General features: G+C 40.0%; 1 protein-coding gene across 2 annotated transcripts in view; it reads right to left on the bottom strand.

Annotated features, from left to right (window-relative positions):
* The window catches only part of Wdr70 (WD repeat domain 70), a 192754-nt gene that overhangs the window by 167387 nt on the left and 873 nt on the right, over positions 1-24494 (bottom strand). Inside the window, exons 1-3 of one of the 2 annotated variants that reach the window (XM_090332029.1) lie at positions 23131-23214; positions 12067-12184; positions 10457-10581 (exon numbers count right to left, since the gene is read on the bottom strand). In XM_090332029.1, the coding sequence (XP_090188155.1) occupies positions 10457-10581; positions 12067-12130 (189 nt within the window). In that variant the 5' untranslated portion in view covers positions 12131-12184; positions 23131-23214. Of the gene's footprint in view, positions 1-10456; positions 10668-12066; positions 12185-23130; positions 23215-24494 lie in introns of those variants that run through there. The other variant, XM_090332028.1, reaches the window with a different exon arrangement.

Consider the following 24494-nt stretch of genomic DNA (forward strand, 5'->3'; position numbering starts at 1 on the left):
CTAAAACAAAAATAAAAATAAATTTAAAGATGTATAATGTTAATCCTAAACACCTTTAAATGTTCCAAAAGATGTTAGGCTAGTTTCAAAGCAAATAATTTACCAAATATTTAAAATGTCCTTCAGAGCATGTAATATTATATGTCTAAAATATTGCAGGGGGGCTGGGAGTTTGGGCTAGTGGTAGAGTGCTTGTATAGCATGTACGAAGATCAAAGTTCGATTCTTCAGTACCACATCCATAGAAAAAAGCGAGAAGTGGTGCTGAGGCCCAAGTGGTAGAACTCTAGGTTTGAGAAAGTCCAAGGCCAGTGTTCAGGCCCTGAGCTCAAGCAAAAAAAAAAAAAAAAATAAGAATAAAATATTTCAGGAAAGAAAGATTATTTCCTAGCTACTTCTCACAGATGGTTCCAATCATTCAATTAGTGGCATTCCAAAGCCACTACTTTCAAACCATTAATGTCTCATTACAGGCTGAATTGGGGAGCACAAAACACAGTAACATTACCTGAAGATACATTGCTAATTTTTTTTTCCAGTCCTGGGACCTGAACTCAGGGCCTGGCTTTTTCTATGTATGTGGTACCCCGAGGAATCGAACCTGGGTCCACTGTGCACACTAGGCAAGCACTCTACCACTAGACTAAACTTCTAGCCCTGCCAATTTTTTTTAACCTGTCTGAAGACAAAGAAACTCAAAAAAAAAAAAAAAACTGTTTTTTTTTCTCTTTTGAGAAATTAAATGATCTTTTAAAAATTGTATCCTTTTCTTTGTGGGCCGTGGAGCTTGAACTCAGGGCCTGGCCACTCTCTCTGAGCTCCTTTGCCAAGACCAGCACTTTACCACATTGCGCCATAGCTCCACTTCTGGTTTTCTAATGGTTAACTAGAGGTAAGAGTCTCACAAACTTTGCTGCCCATGCTGGCTTCAAACTATGATTCTCAAATTTCAGCCAACTGAATTGCTAGGAATATAGGCATGAGCAATCTGCAACAAGCACCCAGCAAATTACATATCCTTTAAAAGTTATGTATGTGTTGACTCAAGGATGGCATATTTTATGTTTATGTATCATACAACAACAGCAGGTGATAATCCCAAATAATTTATAGCAAATGACACATTTGTTTCAAAAACATCCATGCACACATGTCTAATCATTTCTTGACAACTGATTTTTCAGATCTAAATATGAAAGAAACTAGGTTAATCATGAATTCCACATATAGGTACATATAAGAGGAGCTTATGCAGCAGAAAGGAGAGAAGGGAGACAAGAGAGAAAGAGGATAGAGAGGAGAGGGGAGAAGCCAGGAGTTTGGCCTTGTGGCAGTGTGCTTGCCTAACATGCATGAAGACTCAGGTTCAATTCCTTGGTACCACATAAATAGAAAAGGTCAAAATTTTAATCTCCATGACTTTGGGAATGAGTTAGGCTTTCTGAAATGGAGCTTTTGCACTTCATACTTTCTGAATTATGATAACTATTTAATTTTAAAGATATAAGTAGCATTTCCTGTGAATAAATATGTATATATGTTTGTATCTATTTCTAAGATGATTTCTGAAGTATCTGTAACTGCAGAGCAAAGCATATTTGCTTGTTAATTTGTTAATAAATTTGGGTCTCATTACTAAAAAAAAAAAAGAAAGAAAAAGTCAGAAGTGGTGCTGTGGCTCAAGTGGTAGAGCTCTAGCCTTGAGTAAAGCCCAAGGACAGTGCTCAGTCCCTGAGTTCAGGCCCCAAGACTAGCAAAAATAAAAAAGAGAGAAGAGGAGAGGAAAGGAGAGGGAAAGAGAGGGAAGAGGGAGTAAAAGGGGAGAGAAGGTGAAAAGGGGAGAAGAGAGACAAGCAGTAAATAAACATAATTGAGATAAATAGCTCTTCCCTCCTAGACTTCAACCTGGGTATAGATTCTCTTCCAAGGCACCAACCCCTGACTTAATAGATTCACACTAGGCCCTATCTCTAAAAGTTCTCTCTATTTTTTTTTTTTTTTTTGCCAGTCCTGGGCTTGAGCTCAGGGCCTGAGCACTGTCCTTGGACTTTTTCAAGGCTAGAGCTCCACTTGAGCCTCAGCACCACTTCCAGCTTTTTTTTTTTCTATGTATGTGGGGTACCGAGGAATCAAACCCAGGTCTTCGTGCATGCTAGGCAAGCACTCTACCACTAGGCCAAACTCCTGGCCCCCGTTCTCTCTATTCTTAATGCTGTTCACAAGTTCAAAACACATAAACCTATGTGGACAAATCACATCCAAACCACAGCTTATATCAACTGAAAATATGACGACAAATCTATTAATTATTCAAAATATGTTAAATTTGCTCTTTAAAAATTGTATACTTTTAAGATAGGCACACGGTGGCTGATGTCTGTAATCCTAGCTACTCAGGAGACTGAGACCTGAGAACCACAGGCATTAAAGTATGTGAGACTCCCATCTACAATTAACCACTAGAAAATGGGAAGTGGCACTGTGGCTCAAGGAGTAAGGCAGTAGTAGCCTTCAGCTCAAGAGCTCAGGAACAGAGTGTCAAAAAATCTCAAAAGAATACATGCCTGGTAGGGTACTTGCCTAGTAAACAATCAATCAATCAATAAATGAATGAATGAATGAAATAGATAAACTGGACATCACAAAAATTTGAAACCTTGTACATCAAAATATATTTAGAAAGTGACAAGCTCTGGGTATGGTGGCATATACCTCCTGTTATCCTAGCACCTGGGAAAATAAGACAGAAAGATTCCAAATTTGAAGCTAACCTAGACTACACAGCAAGTTCAAGATTAATTTGAACAACACAGAACTTATATAAATATATATATATATATGACAGCCCGTAGAATAAGAAAAAAATATTTACAAATCAGATGTAAGAAGTTTATATTCATAATATATAAAGAACACCTGTATTGGCCAGTGCTTGCCTAGCGTCCACGAAGACCCAGATACGATACCTCAGTACCACATACATAGAAAAGGCTGCAAGTGGTGCTGTGCTCAAGTGATAGAGCTCTAGCCTCGAAAAAGACCAAGGACAGTGCTCAGACCCTGAGTGCAAGCCTGGGGAATGGCAAAAAAAAAAAAAAAAGCCGAGCACAGAGGGGTTCACTCCTGTAATCCTAGCCACTCAGAAGGCTGAGATCTGAAGATTTCGGTTCAAAGCCAGTCCGGGCACTGAAGTCAAAGAGACTCTGATCTCCAATTAACCAATGGAGGGTAGCATTGTGGCTCCAGGGATTAGAATGGTAGCCTTGAGTTGAAGAGCTCAGGGACAGTGCCAACATCTAGAGTTTAAGACCCACGATTGACCAAAAAAAAAAGAAAAAAAAAAGGCAGAAATCTAGAAGACAATGATTTGAGGACAATCCAAGCAGAAAAGTCCATGAGACTCCTTCTCAAACTAAATAGCAAAAGCCTAGGCTGGAGCCCTGGAGCCATACCTCAAGAGCAAGAGGAGAAGCTGTATGCAGACAAGCAAATGGAGAGCCCCAATAAGAGGGAGAGACAATGAAGGGGAGGGGTACTGGAAGGACGAAATTAGTTAATTCACTTTATGTACTTGGAATGTTACTGAACAAAGGAAGTACCCACTGCCAATCTACCATTTGGATCTAAATGTGAGCATATGCTCATAATGTGAAAAACAAAACTTATTACAAATTATGATGTATACATCGCTGTATGATTAAAAAAAAAACAAGCTGGCTGTGTGGCTCGGCTGTGGTGGCTCACGTGTGTAATCCTAGCTAGGCAGGAAGCTGAGATTTGAGGATCAAGGTTCAAAGCTAGCCCAGGCACAAAAGGACCTGAGACTCTTATCTCCAATTAACTTCTTGAAAATGGGAATTGAGGTTTGACTCAAAGGCAGGGCGGTAGCCTTGAGCTGAAGAGCTCAGGGACAGTGCCCAGGCCAACTTCAACCCCCGTGATCCCCCTACCCAAAAAAACACAGAACCCAGGATTTCAATCCAGACTAGTAGTGAAACTGCAAATTCACTATTCAACAGATGCCTGAGAGGCTGTGTGAATTAACTTGGTGGTCTCAGTCTCACTTCAAATTCACAATTAGCTGCACTTCTAGCACTCGGAGGGCAAATAAAATGAACCAAAGGTCTTTCCAAGTAAGGATTAAGGTCTATAGATGAATTTTAAAACTAAATTCTATTGGTGTTTCTATTTGCATGCCCGCTAATCTATCAAACCACAACACTAAAAATATAATATGTCTTCAAAGACTTTATAATCAATTTCACTAAAAAGGTAAATCCCATAAATCTTAGTAAATATTCATGATTTCAAAATTCCTTTCATAAGCTATCAAGAAATCTAAAGATTGACACATGCAAATCTTCTTTTTATATATATATATATATACATATATATGTATACAGAATTGGCAAATAAGCAAAGGAGTTTTTCTGTTTTCAAATATTAAGCTTATACATATATATGTATACAGAATTGGCAAATAATCAAAGGAGTTTTTCTGTTTTCAAATATTAAGCTTATTCCTACCTAAAAAATTAATATGTCTGTTTCTAGGCTGTTTTTGCTGACATTTTTAGAAAAATGAAAAAAAATGTGATTTTAGTTCTTAAAAACACTTAAGAACTAAATCCATAGGCATAAAGAAAATGAAAATTACATTGAGATTCCATCTCAGTCTATCATCAAGTAAACAAACAAAAAAATGCTGGCAAGGACTGAGGGATACTAGAGATAATAATCCACACCTACTGTTTATTGGAATATAAATTAGTCTAGCCACTAAGGAAAGTAGTACACCTTTCCAGCAATCTAAAAGAAGAACCACAACACAATTCTGCTGTACCACTCATTCATGGGCATATATTCGAAGGAATGTACATCAATGTAGAATAAAGTTAACTTGTACAACCTATCCACAATATCTAAGTTACAGAATCATCTTAGGTGGCCAGAAGCAGGTAAAGAAAGAAAATGTGGAAAGTAAGTTTGATTGAGATATTGTATGCATGGATAGAAATATGAAGTTGGAGAGGAGCCTGTGGCTCAAGTTATAGAGTACTAGCCTTGAGCAAAAGAAACTCAGGGACAGCCTGTGCGGTGGCTCACACCTGTAGTCCTTAACTACTCAGGAGGCTGAGATGTGAGGATCAAAATTCAAAGCAAGCCGGGGTACTAAAGACCTTGAGACTCTTATCTCCAATTAACCACTAGAAAACAGGAAGTAGGGGTGTAGCTCCAGAGGTAGGGTGGTAACCTGGAGCTGAAGAGCTCAAGGACAGTGCCCAGGCCCAGAGATTAAGCCCCACAACCAAAGAAGGGAGGGAGGGAGGGAAGGAAAGAAAGGAGGGAAGAGAGGGAAGGGAGGGAAAAGAAACTTAAGGGCAGCACACAGGCCAAGTTTAATCCCCAAGACCAGCACACACACACACAGAGCAGTAATGACAATAAAGCCAGAAAGGAGTAAATGTAAAGAGAAAGTTGAAGGGGATACAGTCAAAGAGATTTGTGGAGACCAAGTAATACAATGCTATAAAAGCCAATACAATGACTTGGGTTTCTTTACAACGTGACTAGAAGAACTGTGATAGGAGGTTTAGAACAAGAAAGTGACAATATCTGAGATGCATATTTTATAAGTTTGGCTGACACTGGTGATCAAAAGAATAAACTTTATTTCCTTTTATTAATGAAAATCTTTGGCTGGATAGAGTGGCTCATATCTGTAAATTCCAGCCACCATTAAGCACAACCAGGAGGAACATGGCACCAAGCCAATCAGTAAGTCAAGTTTGGTGGTATATGCCTGTAATGTCAGCTAACAGGTAGAATAGGTGGCAAGACCATAGAGTTCAAGAAAAGGCAAAAATAGGAGATCCTATCAAAATAAATATAAATAAATAAATAAATAAATAAAAGTCAAATAGCTGGGGTATGCTCAAGAAGTACCAGACTCTAAATTCAAATGCAGTATCAACAACAAAAAAAAAATCTTAAATTAGGAAGTACATGTACTTAGACTCTTCTAGTAGTCACTTTTATCCTTTACATGCATCTGCTACCTAAAAAGATTTAAGATATTAACTGTGAAAAGACTTTAATATTTAATTATTTTAGTATTTTAATATTTAAAAATAAAAAAGAATACATAGATAATACTCTAGCATTCTTCTCAATTTCCAATTCACTTGTTCTATCAAAGATTCTGAGGCTAAGTGTGGTAAAACACACCTAATAATACAAGCACTCAGGAGGCAGAGAACGGAGCGCCTTAAGTGCAAGATCAGCTTAGATTAAATAGTGAAAATCTGGCTCAAAAAGAATAACTTGCTTATTTCCTTCCACTATACACAGGAAACAATTAGAAATGGAAATGTATTCTTGGCCAAAATGTCTCTTCTGCCCTCTAGTGCCCATTGCTGAGCATGAAATCCTTCACAGGAGGGCAAAGTAGAAATACATTCGCTTGATTTTGGAACAGATTTTTTTTTTTTTTTTTTTTTTTTTTTTTGCCAGTCCTGGGATTGAGCTCAGGGCCTGAGCAATGTCCTTGGACTTTCTCAAGGCTAGAGCTCTACCACTTGAGCCTCAGCACCACTTCCGGCTTTTTTTTTTTCTATGTATGTGGTACCAAGGAGTCGAACCCAGGTCTTCATGCATGCTAGGCAAGCACTTTAACCACTAGGCCAAACTCCCAGCCCTGGAACAGATCTTATAGCATCCTCTGCTGACAAGACTTGGCAAGTGTAGTGAAATTGCTTTTTTTTTAAGGGTATTTTCTTTTGGTGCCAGGAGTTGTTTGTCCTAGTGGTAGAGTGCTTGCCTAGCATCATGCACAAAGACCTGGGTTCAATTCCTCGATACCACATCTATATAAAAATGCCAGAAGTGATGCTGTGGCTCAAGTGGTAGAGCTCTAGCCTCAAGAAAGCCTAACGACAGTGCTCAGGCCCTGAGCTCAGCCCCAGGACTGATTAAAAATAAAAAAAACCTTTTCTTCTTATGAATGTGTGCTGGTGGTATAAGCTGCTAGCTACTCCGGAGGCTGACAGAAGGATGCTGACCAACACTGAGGAAAATTTTTGGAGACCCTATGTAAAAACTAAGCAGCAAGAACAAAGGCAGAGGGTCAGGACTGTAGCCTAGTGGTAGAGAGCTCACTTAGCATGCACAAAGCAGTGGGTTAGATTCCTCAGTACCACATACAAAGAAGAAACTAGAAGTGGCATTGCGGGTCAAGTTGCAGAGCATTAACTTTTAGCAAAAGTGTCCAAGGACAGTGCAAGAGCCCTAAGGTGGACAGCCTCAGAACAGCAAATAAGAAGCCCTTTGATTCCTCATTGGCATCAATTAAAATTGATCACTAATCAACAATAATGATAGTGTCAATGATAAAAAACCAGCAATTTTGTGTGATTCAGTGTTCACTTTCAGTTTCCAGGGTGCATGAGGCATACAGGAAAGGATCTCAGTCTAACGTTTGAATGCTTTTTGATTCTTTTAGGTATATACCTAAGAGTAGTAATGCAGGCTCTATTAGTAATGCAGTAGTTCTATTAGTTTAAGGAACCTTCATACTCATTTCCATTATTGCTGTACCAAGATACCCTTCCAACAATATCTAAAAGTTGTCTTCTCCATACCATCATCCTTGCCAGAATTTACGTAGTCATGACTTGTATCCCTTGATTATCAAGTATTTTGAATATTTCTTCGTATATTTATCAGCCATACTTCTTCTCAGAACTGTTCAATTATTGTGCCAATCTATGGATTGCTTTTTTGTTTTTTTCATTTTTAGTATGTGTGTACTTGTGTGCAGTGGGACTTGAACTCAAGTTGTGGGCACTGTCCCTTAGCTGTGTATGCTCAAGGTTAGCATTATAACACTTGATCCACAGCTCTACTTTTAGCTTTTGGTAATTAACTGAAGGTAAGAGACCTTCCTGCCCAGATCAGATCTCAGCCTCCAGAGTAGTTAGGATTACAAGCCTGAGTCATGGTTGCAAGGAGCTTTTGTTTTAATTCATTCATTCATTCATTTATTTGTGGGTTGTGGGACTTGAATTCTGGGGCATTTATTGATTGATTGATTGATTTGTGGGTTGTGGGACTTGAATTCTGGGCCTGGACCTTGTCCCTGAGCTCTTCAGCTCAAGGCTACATCACTACCCCTTTGGCCACAGTGCACCACTTCTAGTTTTCTGGTGGTTAACTGGAGATAAGAGTCTCCAGGACTTTAGTGCCCGAGCTGTAATCCTCAGATCTCAGCCTTCTGAGTAGCTAGGATTACAGGCATGAGCCAGTGAACCCAGCTTTAATTCTTTATATATTCTCCATACTAATCACATTAAGTGCAGAGATTAAGATCTTCTACAATCCCATTTTCAAGTCTGGCTATTATTTCTCAGCATATTACAATCCTAGGGCTTGAACTCAGGCCCTAACACTGTTCTTGAGCTTCTTTTGCTCAAGATTAGCACTCTAGGGCCAGGAGTTTGGCTTCGTGGTAGAGTGCTTGCCTAGCATGCACGAAGACCCAAGTTCCATTCCTTGGTACACAAACAGAAAAGCAAGAAGTGGTGCTGTGGCTCAAGTGGTAGAGCCCTAGCCTTGAGGAAAGTCCAAGGACAGTGCTAAGCCCTGAGTTCAAGCCCTAGGACAGGCAAAAAAAAAAAAAAGGATTAGCACTCTGTCACTTGAGCCACAGCATCACTTCTGGCTTTTTTTTCTGTTTATGCTGTACTGAGGAATCAAACCCAAACCTTCCTGTATGCCAGGCAAGCACTATTCCAATAAGCCACATTCCTAGTCCTTTATATTGATTTTTTTTTTTACAATGTAAGAAAGGATTGGGGCCAGAAGTTTGGCCTAGTGGTAGAGTGCTCGCCCAGTATGCACGAAGACCTGGATTCCATTTCTTTGTACCATATACATGGAAAAAGTCAGAAGTGGTGCTGTGGCTCAAGGGGTAGAGCTCTAGTCTTGAGAAAGCCCAAGGACAGTGCTCAGGCCCTGAGTTCCAGCTCCAGGACTGGGAGGGGGAGAGGAGGAGGGGAAGAGGGGGAAGAGAGGGAGAGGGAAAGAAGGGAAGAGGGAGAGAGGGGGAGAGGGAAAGAGAGACAGAGAGAGAGAGGAATCTAGTTTCATTCTTCTATGATAGATTTCTAGTTCTGTCATTTGTTGAAGAAGTTGTCTATTGCCTATAGAGAGGGAGAGAGGGAGAGGGAGAAAGAGAGAGGAATCTAGTTTCATTCTTCTATGATAGATTTCTAGTTTTGCCATTTGTTGAAGAAGTTGTCTTTTGCCTATGTATGTTTCTAGTGCCTTTGTCAAGAAGCAGACAGATGCAGTTTTATTTCTGAGACCTCTGCTCTTTATTCCATTGGTCTATTTGTCTGTTCTTATATAGTACCACGTTGTTTTAGTTACTATGGCTCTATAATATAATTTGAATTGGCTATTATAATACCTCTATTATTGGTCTTTCTGGTCAAAATTGTTTTGAGTAGCTAGGATTACAGCCATGAATCACCACATCCAGCTGGTCTACTTTTAAAGAAAATGAAAAGTAAATAATGCTAAAATTATGTGGTGGTCAGGGTAAAGCTGTTTGGTGATGTGTACTAACTCTCAAGCTTATAGTATTGTTAGTGGCTTAGTTGAAAACTTTAGAAGGTAACAGAATGAGAGTAGAGAATCCTTTCTCACTTTTTTTTTTTTTTTTTTTAGTCATGGATTTTCTCAAGACTAGCACTCTACCACTTGAGCCACAGCACCACTTCCAGCATTGTCTGTGTATGTGGTACCAAGGAATCAAGCCCAGGGCTTCATGCACACCAGGCAAGCAGTCTACCAATACACCAAATTCCCAGCCGTCTTCACTGCTATTTATATGCATTGTACTTAATGTTTAACAAAATGTCTTATTGATTTTAAACACATCACTTCCTCTCTCCATTTAAATTATCTACTTATTTAATGTCTTGCTTACTCACTTATTTACTTATTTATTTTTGTAGTCTTGGGCAACTGCCTTTGCTAAGCAGGTACTCTACCATATGAGCCACAACAACATCCCTTTGTGCTTTCATTATTTTGAAATTCTATGGTCTTGCTTTTTGACAGCATGGCCTGAAGCAAATTCCTCCTATTTACATTTCACATATAACTTGGATGACAAGCCTGTACAACTGAGCCAGTTTTTGTTGGCTCAGATGGAGTCTCACAAATTTTTGCCCAGGCTGGCCTTGAACTGACAATCCTGATTTTATTTGAGTAGCTTAGATTAATTGCAGATGTGAGCTACCATTTACTGTTTTTGAGATCTATTTCTTTATTTCAAACAAGGCTTTCTGGGGTTTTGCTTGTTAATTTACTTTAACTCACGATTAACAATTGGCAGAACATTGATCTCTATACAGATATTTCTCTAAATTTTTATACTACTACTACTTACTTCCTCTTCATCATCTTCTCCATCATCATCATCATCATCATCATCATCATCTTCTTCTTCTTCTTCACCAAGAGGTGGAGGTAAAGGGCCAAGGATATTCTCTTCCATAAGATTACTTGATTCTCCTACCATTTTAGGGGGTAAAGGAGGGCCAATTAACTCATCAGAAGAAGAATCAGAACTGTCTTCACTTTCACTGCTGCTTGTGTCCCTGAAAACATAAAAACAGAAACTCTTTGCCTCTGCTGCTGAGCAAGTGAGTTCTGACTTCTCAGGAAATCTTGCCTCTTCTTTTAATATGCTTAAATTTGTAATTCAAAATTAAATGTAAAACTCAGATATTAATTTTATATTAAGTTCAAAAACCAGTAACCTCGCACCAGTGGCTCATGCCTACAATCCTAGCTACTACAGAGGCTGAGATTTGAGAATTGCCTTAAAAGCCAGCACAGGCAGAAAAGTCCTTGAGACTTTAATCTCCAATAAACTATTTAGAAAAGTCAGAAGTGAGGCTGTGACTCAAGTGGTAGAGTGGTAAAGCATTAGTGTGCCAGTGTCAAGCACAAAGAGGCTCAGGGACAGCAATCAGGCCCTGAGTTCAAGCTCCAAGACAGGCCAAAAAAAAAAAAAAAAAAAAGAAATCATAAACATAACTTAAAAGTCAAGGATAGTGCAATTTAAGATTTTTTTTTTTTTTTTTAAAGTCAAGGATAGGGGCTAGGAGTTTAGCCTAGTGGTAGAGTGCTTGCCTAGCATGCACAAAGACCAGAGTTCAATTCCCCGGTACCACATTCGTAGAAAAACCTGGAAGTGGTGAAGTGGATCAAGTGGCAGAGTGCTAACTTTGAGAAAAAGCCTAAGGACAGTGCGCAGGCCCTGAGCTCAAGCCCAGGACTGGCAAAAAAAAAAAAAGCCAGAAGTGGTATTGTGGTTCCATTGGAAGAGTACTGGCCTTGAACAGGGACAGTGCCAAGATCCATAATTCAAGCCCCAGGACTGACCCCCCCCCCCCAAAAAAAATACTGCTTAGTGCTAATTCAAGTTTATCGACAATAAATATAGCTTTCTTAGATTCTAAAAGTAATTTACTTTAGGGCACACTATATCTATTCTCATTTGTGTGTATGTGTGTGTGCACTGGTATTAAAGCTTGAACTCAGCCTAGAAGCTGTTCCTGAGCTTTTCTGCTCAAGGCTTGTTCTCAACATATAAGCCACAGCTCTACTTCAAGCTTTTTGGTGGTTACTTGGAGATAAAATATGTCTCACAAACTTTCCCACCTAAAATGATTTCAAACTTTGCTCTTCAGATTTCAGCCTCCAGAGTAACTAGAATTCCAAGCATGAGCCACAGGAACTTGGATTATGCTAGCTTTTTATCAAAACTTTTGCCTAAATTATGTTTTGAAGATATAGAAAATTATAGCATTGCTGACACAGTAGCTCACGCCTGTAATCCTAGCTATTCATCAGGAGGCTCAAGGGTAGGGTGGTAGCCTTGAGCTGAAGAGCTCAGGAACAGTGCCCAGGCCAAGTTCAAGCCCCATGATCCACAAAAAATAAATAAATAAATAAATAAAAGAAAATGATAACATTACCAAAATTATTCACCTTGTAGGCTTTGAGCAATCTCTGACTGCATTTGAGACTGATGGTGTTGGTTCAATATCTTCATTTTGTTTTCTTAATTCTTTCTCTCTGTTCAGTTCTTCCTCTTTTTCTCTTGCTTCTAAAAAGATTTTTTTAAGTTTTCTACAATTAGAAACTTCAGTTAATCAGCGATGAGCTGAAAATTAATCTATTCACACACACAAACACACAAGAGACTTAAAAGTCTTAATAAACTTAATGAACAATGCAAAAGGCGGTGCAGGTGGCTCACGCCAGCTCAGGAGGCTGACATCTGAGGATCATGGTTCAAAGCCAGCCTAGGCATGAAAATCTATGAGACTCTTATGTCTAATTAACCACCAGAAAACCAGAAGTGGTACTGTGGCTCAAAATGATAGAATGCTAGTCTTGAAGAGCTCAGGGACAGCACCAAACCCAGAGTTCAAACCTCATGATGGGCAAAAAAGAAAGGAAGAAAAAAAAAAAGTTAACAGTGTATAGCCATAATGAAAAAAGTAAAAGCAGTTACCTTAAAAGCTAAACAGGTGTTTTAAAGTACTTACTTTGCCAGGTATGGTGGCTCATACCCATAATTCTAGCTACTCAGGAGGTAGAGATCTGAGGATCGCAGTTCAAAGCAGCCAGGCACTAAAGTCCATGAGACTCTTACCTTCAATTAATCACTAGAAAATCAGAAGTGGTGCTGTGGCTCAAGAGGTAGAGCAGTAAGTACCTTGAGCTGCAGAGCTCAGAGACAGCACCCAGGCCCAGAGTTCAAGCCCCATGACCACACACACATACATACACATATACACACACACTAATAATAATAATAGGAATAGTAAAAAGTACTGATTTTTACATCTGGGTACATATTCCAAAAAATGGAAGTAGATTTTGAAGAGATATACTCAAATTAATAGCATTACTCAATACCAAAAGATGTGGATGGAAACAAATATCCATCTACAGATGAAAGGGTGAGCAAAATGAGGTGTGTATTTATGCATATATGAAGTGCACATATGCATGTATGTGTGGAGACTCTTATCTCCAAGTAATTACCAAAAAGCCAGAAATAGCGCTGCCACTCAAGTGGCAGAATGGTAGCAAGCCCCAAGGACTGATGGGGGAAGAGTGGGGGAGAGGGAAAACCTATAGGGAGAGGTAAAGCTCTAGTGCAAGGGTGTGTGTATGTTTGTGTGTGTGTGTGTGTGTGTCTGTCTGTCTGTCTGTCTGTGTGTCTGTGTCAGTCCTAGATAGGTACTAGGCTACTATCCCTTATCTTCTTTGCTCAAGGCTAGAGTTCTACACTTGAGTCACAAGTCATTTCCAGCTTTTCTGTGTAGTTTATGGAGGTAAGTCTCATGGACTTTCCTGCCTTACTGGCTTTAAACCACAACCTTCAGATCTTAGCCTGGAGTAGTTCAATTATAGACATAAGACATAGGTTCCCAGCCATCATGCTGAATTGTTAATCCACTGAATTGATGTGGGTCAACAATAAATAATACTGGCTATTATCAGGTGCTGGAAGAAGCAAGAAAATTAAAGTAAAATAAAAAGAACAGAAGCAGCTAGACCCTGATGGCTCATGCCAACAGTAGAGATGGAGTTCTGAAGATTGCTGTTTGAAGCCAGCAGAATTAGTAGAGCAAGAGCCTTGAGAAAAAAACAGACACTGGGACAGTCTCCAAGCTCTCCAAGCACTAAGTTCAAGCCCCAAAACCAACCAACTTTAAAAAAAAAAACAAAAGAAAAAGGAAGCAATACAAAACTTAAGAGTGTTATCTGTTTGTCTCTAATCTTCATCCTGTTCTTTTTAATCAAGGGTATGAAGTATCTGTACTCTAAGGTTCCTATCCCTCCAGTATTAGAGCTAATTTTGTCCCTGATCAGTAAAGAATACTGTGCTGAAATTACTATCTGTCCTGGACATGGAGGCTCACGCCTGTAATCCTGGCTACTCAGGAGGCTGAGATCTGAGGATCAAGGATCAAAGTCAGCCAGGGCACAAAAGAAAGGAAGACTTTTTTGTTTTGTTTTGTTTTGTTTTGCTAGTCCTGGGCTTGAGCTGAGGGCCTGAGCACAGTCCTTGGACTTTCTCAAGGCTAGAGCTCTACCACTTGAGCCACAGCACCATTTCCAGCTTTTTCTATGTATAAGTGGTACTAAGGAATTGCACCCGGGTCTTCATGCATGCTAGGCAAGCACTCTTACCACTAGGCCAAACTCCCGGCCAGAAGAAAACAGGAAGTGGGCCTTGGCTCATGGGTAAAGCTATAGCCTTCAGCTGAAGAGCTCAGGGACAACATTCGGGCTCAGGGGTAGAGAGGTAGCCTTGAGCTGAAGAGCTCCGGGACAGTGCCCAGGCCAAGTTCAAGCTCCATAACCACCAAAAAAAAAAAAAATTACTACCTGTGTTTTTCATTTCCCTTTTTTCCTTTGTTAGAAAAACTATAATTTTCTCAAGAAACAACATTGTGCTTTAGTCAGTGCCAGGTTCTTTTGTGCCAAAGGAAGGTGTTAAGTTTCATTGCAAGTCAAAACATATTGTCCACTGAGCACGGTGGCTCACACCTGTAATCCTAGCTTCTCAGGAGGTGGAGATCTGAGGACCTCTGGTTCAAAGCCAGCCCGGACACTAAAGTCCATGAGACTCTCATCTCTAATTAAACATCAGAAAGCTAGAAGGTGGTAGCCTTGAACTGAAGAGCTCAGGGACAATGCCCAGGTCCAAAGTTCAGTAAAAAAAAAAATTGTCAGCCAAGAGTTTGGCCTAATGGTGGAGTGCCTGGCATGCACTAAGACCCACGTTCCATTCCTTAGTACCATATACATAGAAAAAAAAGCCAGAAGTGGTGCTGTGGCTCAAGTGATGGAGCTCTAGCCTTGAGAAAGCCCAAGGACAGTGCGACAATGCTCAGGCCCTGAGTTCAAGGCCCAGAATTGATAAAAAAAAAAAAAAAACTGCCCTACAAACAGCTATTTTTAGAAAGCACTCGCTGTATAATACTGGATAGTATTGTAAGGTATTGTAAGTCTACTGGATATATTTTTTACTCCTAAAACTCAATATTCAACTGTTCTCCTTTACTGACTATGTATGTGATCACCTCTGAATACGACACTTCAAACTTCTGGGTCAAGGTGCTGGTGGTTCAAATCTATAATCCTAACTACTCAGGAAGCTGAGATCTAAGGACAACAGTTAGAAGCCTAGAGAGGAAAGTCCATGATATTCATATCCCCAATTCACTACTAAAAAGCCACAATTGAAGCTGTGACTTATGTGTTTGTTTGAGTGTCTTGAGTGAAAAAGTTGAGTGAATGCTCAAGTGTAGAGTTTGAGCCATAGTACGAGCACAAAAAAAAAAAGGAAAAAAAAAAAACACCTTGGAATCATGAGAACAATCAGCTTAGAAAATCAACACATTAAAGCTAGTAAAGAGAAAGAAGGAAGCAATACTTAAATCCTTGACAGTAATACTCAGCAGACAAATGAACACCATTCAACAATTCTTCTCAAATCGATACAAATTTTTACTTGAGTCATTCATGGTTGTTGTAGTTTATGCTGGTCCTGGGGCTTAAAGTCAGAGTTGAGCTCTCTCCCAGAGCTTTTGTGCTCAAGGTTGGTATTCTACCTCTTGAGCCATAGCTCCACTTCTGTCTTTTAGTGATTAATTTGAGGCAAAAGTATCATGAACTTTCTTGCCCTGAGCTGTCTTCAACCTGTGACCCACAGGGTAATGAGGACTAAAGACATGAGCCACAAGTTGTGATGAGACATTCTTTTTTTTTGCCAGTCTTGGGCTTGAGCTCAGGGCCTGAGCACTGTCCTTGGACTTTCTCAAGGTTAGAGCTCTACCACTTGAGCCTCAGCACCACTTCTGGCTTTTTTCTATGTATGTGGTGCCAAGTAATTGAACCCGGGTCTTCATGCATGCTAGGCAGGCACTCTACCACTAGGCCAAACTCCCGGCCCCGTGATGAGACATCCTTACCAAGTCTTCTAATTTCTTTGTAAGTAACCCAAAGCAGGCTACCAGTCTAAACAGCAGTTAATATGGACATGAACCTTACAACATGCAAGGTAGTGCTTAGTATTTTCTATAAAACAGCTCTTTATGGTTTGGCTTTGGTGATATGGGTTTAAAAATCAAGATATTACAATTGTCATATAAGCACTCTACTACTTAAGCCAAACTCCTTTTATTTATTTTTAATTTTTATTTTTTTCTTTTTGTCGGACATGAGGCTTGAACTCTGGGCTTGGGCACTATCCCTGAGTTCTTCAGCTCAAGATTAGCACTCTACAACTTGAGCCACAGCACTACTTTCAGTTTTCTGGTGGTTAATTGGAGATAAGAATCTCAAATGACTTCAGTGCCTGGGCTGGCTTTAAACTGAAATCCTCAGATTTCAGCCTCCTGGGGTACCTAGGATTACAGGTGTGAGCCACCGGTATCCGGCTCCAATTCCTTTTACTGGCTATTTTTAATACAGGATCTCATTTTTCCCCCAACCAAAGCCAGGCCTTCTGTCATCCTAGTTACACTCCCTGACTCAGCTGTAAGGAAAGACACACATAACTGCACCCAACTTTTTCTACTGAGTTGGGGGTCTTGTGAACTTTTTGTCCAGAATGACCTGGAACCATGATTCCCAATCTTAGCCTCCCAATTAGCTAAGACAACAAATATGACTCACTAATATCTGTCTTCTTTTCATCTTCATTACAACCTCACTTTACAATTTAAAGAATCCAGCCGGGTAAGGTGGCTACTCAGGAAGTCAAGATCTGAGGATCATGGTTCAAAGCCAGCCACAGTGTACTAAAGTCCATGAGACCTTTATCTCCAATTAACCACCAGAACCAGGAAGTGGTGCTGTGGCTCAAATGATAGAACATTAGCCTTGAACTGAAGAGCTCAGGGACAATGCCCAGACCCCACGACTGACCAAAAGAAGAAGGAGGAGAAGAAGGAGCATAAGGAGGAGGAGGAGGAGGAGGAGGAGGAGGAGGAGGAGGAGGAGGAGGAGGAGGAGGAGGAGAAGGAGGAGGAGGAGGAGGAGGAGGAAACGGAGAAGAAGGGGACAGGGACGGGGACGGAGAAGGAGAAGGAGGAGGCTATTCAGAAACTATGACCAGCCCATTAAAATTTCTCACCAGAGGACAAACATTACAAATCACTTGTCTCATTCTAAAGAAGGATCTAATTCTTGTATAAAAATTTGCTGTTCAGGGGCCAGGAGTTTGGCCTAGTGGTAACGTGCTTGCCAAGCATGCACGAAGACCCGGGTTCGATTCCTCGGTACCACATACATAGAAAAAAGCCGTAAATGGGGGCCGGGTGTTTGGCCTAGTGGTTAAAGTGCTTGCCTAGCATGCATGAAGACCCGGTTCAATTCCTCAGTACCACATGCATAGAAAAAACCCGGAAATGGTGCTGAGGCTCAAGTAGTAGATCTCTAGCCTTGAGAAAGTCCAAAGACAGTGCTCAGGCCCTGAGCTCCAAGCCCAGGACTGGAAAAAAAGAAAAGAAAAGAAAAGAAAAAAGCTGGAAATGGTGCTGAGGCTCAAGTGGTAAAGCTCTAGCCTTGAGAAAAGTCCAAGGACAGCACTCAGGCCCTGAGCTCAAGCCCAAGACTGGCAAAAAAAATAAAAAATAAAAAATTTGCTAATGGAAGTCTGGTACAGTGACTCACGATTGTAAGCCTAGCTACTCAGGAGGCTGAGATCTGAGGACCATAGTTCAAAGCCAGCTGGGGCACTAAAGTCCAGGAGACTCTTATCTCCAATTAACCACTAGAAAAACGGAAGTGGCACTGTTGCCCAAGGGGTAGGGTAGAAGCCTCAGCCAAAGAGCTCAGGCAGAGTACAAACCCCACAACCGACCAAAAAAGAAAAAAAAAAAATGTGTTGTTGTTGGGAGGGCCAAGCAAGTAGCCTAATTGGTAGAGTGCTTGCCTAGCATGCATGAAGCCCTGGGATTGATTCCTCTGTACCACATACACAGAAAAAGCCAGAAGTGGTGCTGTGGCTCAAGTAGCAGAGCACTAGCACTGAGCAAAAAGTGTCCAAGGACAGTGCCCAGGTTCAGAGTTCAAGCCCAGGACTGGCAAAAAAAAATTTTGTTGGGGCCAGGAGTTTGGCCTATCATGAACGAAGAGCCGGGTTCGTTTCCTCTGTACCACATATACAGAAAAAGCCAGAAGTGGTGCTGCGGCTCAAGTGGTAGAGCTCTATTCTTGAGTAAGCCTAAAGACAGTGTTCAGGTCCTGAGTTCAAGCCCCAGGACTGGCAAAAAAAAAAAAAAAAAAAGCTGTTATGCTTCCATTAGCAAGGATTTAGTCATTTCAAATACTGTCACCTCCTGTTTCCATAGAGCAGTTTAACAAAAAGTAGCAGCCATGACCTCAAGAGCTCAGGGACAGCGTCCAGGACCAGAGTTCAAGTCTCACGACTGACAAAAGAAGAAAAAAAAAATAGGCCTAGGGGGCCGGGAGTTTGGCCTAGTAGTACAGTGCTTGCCTAGCATGCACAAAGACCCAGGTTCGATTCCTCAGTTCCACATACATAGAAAAAAGCCGGAAGTGGTGCTGAGGTTCAAATGGTAGTAGAGCTCTAGCCTTGAGAAAGCTCGAAGACAGTGCTCAAGCCCTCAGGTCAAGCCCAAGGACTGGCAAAAAAAAAGGGGGGGGGGGAGAAATTGTAAATAAAAATATTTTTATCATGATGGGCTAACAAAAACAAAACCTGAACAAAATTCTGCAAATTTTAAGTATCCTAAGAAATGTAATATCAAGTAGAATGAAAATAGTTCTAGTGGTAGAGTGCTCACTTAGCATGCATGAAGACCAGGGCTTGATTCCTCAGTACCATGGACATAGAAAAAGCCAGAAGTGGTGCTGTGGCTCAAGTGGTAGAGCATCAGCTCTACAGTGCTCAGACCCTGAGTTCAAGCCCCAAAACTGGCAAAGAAGAAAAAAAAAATCTCTAGAATGAACAATATTAAAATTAATTTATATCGGTAAAGCACTATGAAAGTGCAAGAACACTTACTACGCCCACACAAGTATCCAGATAATTCCCCAAAACAAGACATAAACTAGGGTCATAAATTGTATATATGTTTATTTGTTTATTTGAAATAGGAAAGGGAATGGGGAAAGCTAGATGACTGGGGGGGTGGGAATGGGAGCAAAAACATAAGAAGGGGTATCAATGTGTGAGAAGTAATGCACCTACTATCTGGCAAATGCAACTGTAATCCCTCTATACATTACCTCAATAATAAAAAATAAAAATAAAAGAGAGGTAGGACTTAAAGAGGAAAAATGCATCAGTCACACTGAGCACCAGTGGCTCACAACTATAATCCCAGCTACTCAGGAGGCTGAGATCTGAGGATCATAGCTTGAGCAAGATTCCACCTCCAAAAAAGTAGCAAAAAGCTTACTAGAGGCATGCAGAAAGTGGCAGAGTGTCAACCAAGTAAACAAGCCATACAAACAGGAAGTCATGAATTCAAAGCCAGGTACTTAGCGGGGAAGAGAGTTTCAGGTTAAAAAGAAATTCTAGGGCTCAAGAGTATAGCCTAGAGGTAGAGTGCTCAAGAGTATAGCCTAGAGGTAGAGTGCTTGCCTAGCATGCACGTAAACCCTGGATTAGATTTCTTGGCACCACATACACAGAAAAAGCCAGTGGTGCTGACTCAAGTGTAGAGTACTAGCCTCAAGAAAGCTCAAGGACATGTCAGGCGTGGTGGCTCATACCTGTAATCTTAGCTACTCAAGAGGCAGAGGATCAAGGTTCAAAGCCAGCCCATGGACAAAAGGACCTGAGACTCTTACCTCCAATTAACCTCTAGAAAACAGGAAGAGCTTGGCTCAAGGGTAGGGTGATAGCCTAGAGCTGAAGAGCTCAGAGACAATGCCCAGGCCCAGGGGTAGGGCTTTAGCTAAAAAGCTCAGGGACAGCACCTAGACCAACTTCAAGCCCCATGACCCACCAAAAAAAAATAAATAAATAAGAAATGAAAAAGAAAGCTCAAGGACAGTGTCAGGCCCTGAGTTCAAGCACCAGGACTGGTAAAAGGAAAGAACAGCTTATCTAATTGCTAACATTTCTGCAATAATTTTTTTCAATCACAAAACCATCCACTAAAATAAAACTCAAATCCAACCTTAAACCATTTTTTCCAGAGAAGGTTGTTCCAATCAAGTAATAAAAGACTCATAATGAATGTAAAATCATATCCAAAGTAGGTATATTACATGCAAAGGAAATTTTTTTCTTCATTTATATTCTCACAAGGTAATAGTTCTAAAAGACATTTAATGTCTTCACATATCCCAAACATACTAGCTTTCAGAAACACAAGACTTTAAAAGCAATTATACATTGTAATTTCCAGACATTTCGCTTATTTTTTTTCTTTTTTCTTTTTCTTTTTTTTTTTTTTTTTTTGGCCAGTCTTGGGCTTGAGCTCAGGGCCTGAGCACTGTCCTTGGACATTTTCAAGGCTAGAGCTCTACCACTTGAGCCACAGCACCACTTCCGGCTTTTTTTATGTATATGGTACGTAGGAATAGAACCTGGGTCTTCATGCATGCTAGGCAAGTACTCTACCACTAGGCCAAACCCTTCTACTTGAATATGTAGCAACCAAAACAATTCATAACCATATATAAGACCCAGGTTTGATTCCTTGGTACCACATACATAGAAAAAGCAGACATGGTAGACTTCTAGCCTTGAGAAAACCCAAGGACAGTGCTCAGGCCCTCAGTTCAAGCCCAGGACTGGCAAAAAAAAAAACTGTGGGTGGGGTGGGGAGGGGGGGTTAACAGGTCAACATGTTTTACTTAGTGTGCATTCAATGCCCAAGAAAAAGACTTCCATAACTAATCATAAAATAGCTCTAAAGGGACTAGGAATTTGGCCTAGTGATAGAGTGCTTTCCTAATATGCACATACACAGAAAAAAATTAGTAAGTGGTGCTGAGGCTCAGGGGTAGAGCTCTAGCCTTGAGAAATCCCAAGGACAGTGCTTAGGCCCTGAGTTCAAGACCAGGACTAACAACAACAACAACAAAAAAAAAAAAGCTCTAAAATTACTCAATTTTAAAAGAAAAGTCAGGCCGGGAGTTTGGCCTAGTGGTTAAAGTGCTTCCCTAGCATGCATGAAGATCCGGGTTCGATTCCTCGGTACCACATAATAGAAAAAAAAAGCCGAAAGTGGTGCTGAGGTTCCAGTGGTAGAGCTCTAGCGTTGAGAAAGTCCAAGGACAGTGCTCAGGCCCTGAGCTCAAGCCCAGGACTGGCAAAAAAAGAAAAACAACAACAACAACATAAAAAAAAAAAAGCGTTTATTCAAAATTTAAAAGAAAAGTCAGAATACATATATATATATATATACATATACATATATATATATATATATATATACTTTTTTTTTGTGTGTGCCAGTCCTGGGCTTGAGCTCAGGGTCTGAGCACTGTCCTTGGATTTTCTCATGGTTAGAACTCTACCACTTGAGCCTCAGCACGACTTCTGGCTTTTTCTATATATGTGGTGCCGAGGAATTGGACCCGGGTCTTCGTGCATGCTAGGCAAGCACTTTAACCACTAGGCCAAACTCCCGGCCCCAGAATATATATTTTAATTCCAGTCTAATTATAATTTAATTGCCAAGACAGAGTACAAAAAATCTTAATAATGAATCATTTTCCAGAGTGCTACCATGCTCTCATAACTTATCCTAAATAACATTTTCCATTTGCATTCTAACACTAATAGATCTTTCAAACATGTTCAATTTAGATTAATATGTGTAGATCATAGGCAGAGATAACATTCTGAGTCCAATATAATATTCTATCAACAAAGTTCAATTTAATTCTCCAACAAACATCAAAAGGAACATAAGGCTAGCTATGGTACAGCAGACCTCTAATCCCAGCATTCAGAAGATAGATAAGAAACACCACAGTGATTTTCAGGCCAGCCTGCCCTACATATCAAGACCTATCTGCAAAAGGTGAAAAAGGAGAAATAAAGAAAAAAAAAAACATAGTCTCCAGACACTTGTTCCAAATGTAAAAACCTGGGACTAGGAGCATGACCTAGTGGTAGAGTACTTGCCTAGCATGCACAAAGATCCAGTTCGATTCCTCTAGTCTGAGCACTGTCCCTGGGTTTTCACAAGGCTAGAGCTCTACCACTTGAGCCACAGCACCACTTACAACTTTTTCTATGTATGTGGTATTGAGGAATTGAACCTGGGTCTTTGTACATGCTAGTCAAGCACTTTACCACTAGGCCAATCTCCCAGGCCTTTTAAAAAGTATATTCACAGAATACACTATGTAAATCTTATCCTACTTATGTACAACTTTTATAATTTCTTTTTTAATTCCTCAAGATCTGCTTTAAATAGAACCAGCAAAGATGATGTTTGACCTTTTTTTTCTTTCTTTCTGCCTGGGGCTTTTCTTTCTTTCTTCTCTGGGGCTTCAACTCAGGACCTGGGCACTGTCCTTAGACACTTTTTGCTCAAGGTTAGCACTCTGCCACTTGAACCACAGAACCACTTCTGGCTTTTTCTGTGTAGTGATACAAAGGAATCAAATCCAGGGATTTGTGAATGCTAGGTCAGCACTCTATCCCTAGGCTACATTAGAGGTATCAATTTCATTTTTTTTTTTACCAATTTTGAAAAAAGTTTTTCTAGCTTGTAACCGTCAATGTATTTCTGTAAGATTTATACATAATTTATTTTTTTTCAAAAAAAACCTTAACATGCCTGACATCAATGGCTCATGCCTGTAATCCTATCTAGTCAGAAAGCTGAGATCTGAGGATCACAGTTCAAAGACAGCCGAGGCACCAAAGTCTGTGAGACTCTTATTTCCAATTAACTACCACAAAACCAAAAATGGTGCTGTGGCTCAAGTGGCAGAGCACTAGCCTTGAGCTGAAGAGCTCAGGGACACGGCCCAGGCCCAGCATTCAGTCCCCACGACAGCCAAAAACATTACCAAAAAAATTCTTACCCAATGTTTTCCGACTTCTTTCCACAGCTGTTCTTCGAGTTTGCTCAAACATTGCTTCCAAGTCAAATGTGCGCGCTTTCTTCCCTAAAACAGGAAGAAATGGTAGATGACTAACTTACAATAAGCTGGCAAAAATCTTTAGATATTAAATACTTAACTAATGAATAACTACTGCATTTGCCTATCTTATATCATTCTTCAAGATAATCATAAAATATTAAGGAAGAAAGCTGAGATTACAAAGCATTTTCATGATATTTTCATTACTAAGTATTAGCTGAATAGTCCTTACCCAAAATGCTTAATACCAAAACAAGCAGTTTTCAGAAATGTTTGCATTTAGGAATATTTACATAGATTTTACTGATTAAGTATTCCTTCTGAAATCCAAAACTTTTCAAATTAATTTACTTTATTATTATTATAGAGATTATGTAGAGGAATTAGAATTACACGAGGCAGATAATGAGTACAGCTCCTTTTACAGTGTCTTCTGTTCCCTCATCCTTTCTCAATCCTTCCCCGTAAGCTCCAATGCTACCCATTTTCACCCTTTTTTCCTAGAGTTCAATACCCTCCATGGCATCCTCATGAAGATCTATATATGAATACACCATACAGAATCATCAAAAACTAAAAACAAAACAAACAAAAAAAACTCTAAAATTTTTGTTTCCATGTGTTAGGTGTACCTTTCAGTACATATACTTTTTTATGTAAATATGAAGAGGCATTAGGCATTGTACCTTAGTGTTTCCCTCCTGAGTATCCTCTTTTGGTTTCACTGTGCATTTTTAGATCTAACTTCATATCAAAGAGAACATGAGCTGTTTGTCTCTGATATTTAGCATGTCATTTAACATATGTTGCAGTTCCGTCTATTTCCCTGCAAATGACATTATTTTATTCTTTCTAATGGACCTGTAAAATTCAATTGTACATAGGTACCTAATGTAATACTCAAAAGGTTACAAATTCACAATAAATTAGGAATGTTAAGCTGTTCCAGTGACCAGCTTTCTTTTTTTTTCTTTTTTTTTTTTGCCACTCCTGGGGCTTGAACTCAGGGTCTGAGCATTGTCCTTGGGCTTTCTCCAGGCTAGTGCTCTGCCACTTGAGCCACAACACCACTTCTGGCTTTTTTCTATGTATGTGGTACCAAGAATCGAATGCGGGGCTTAGTGTATTCTAGGTGAACACTCTACCAATAGGCCACACTCCCGGCCCCAAACCTTTTTTTTTTCCCCCAATCAACTTTCTTATTCTTTCCCCATTTATCTGAATCCCCACCCCTTTAAACAACCTAGTTTGTTAATTAAGAAGAATAGAGAATACCCCTACCTTAAGCCCTAAGACCTAAAAAC

Source organism: Megascapheus bottae, chromosome 4 (assembly GCF_031878675.1).
Source record: "Megascapheus bottae isolate mThoBot1 chromosome 4, mThoBot2.hap1, whole genome shotgun sequence".
In the NCBI taxonomy this organism is placed as follows: Eukaryota; Metazoa; Chordata; class Mammalia; order Rodentia; family Geomyidae; genus Megascapheus; species Megascapheus bottae.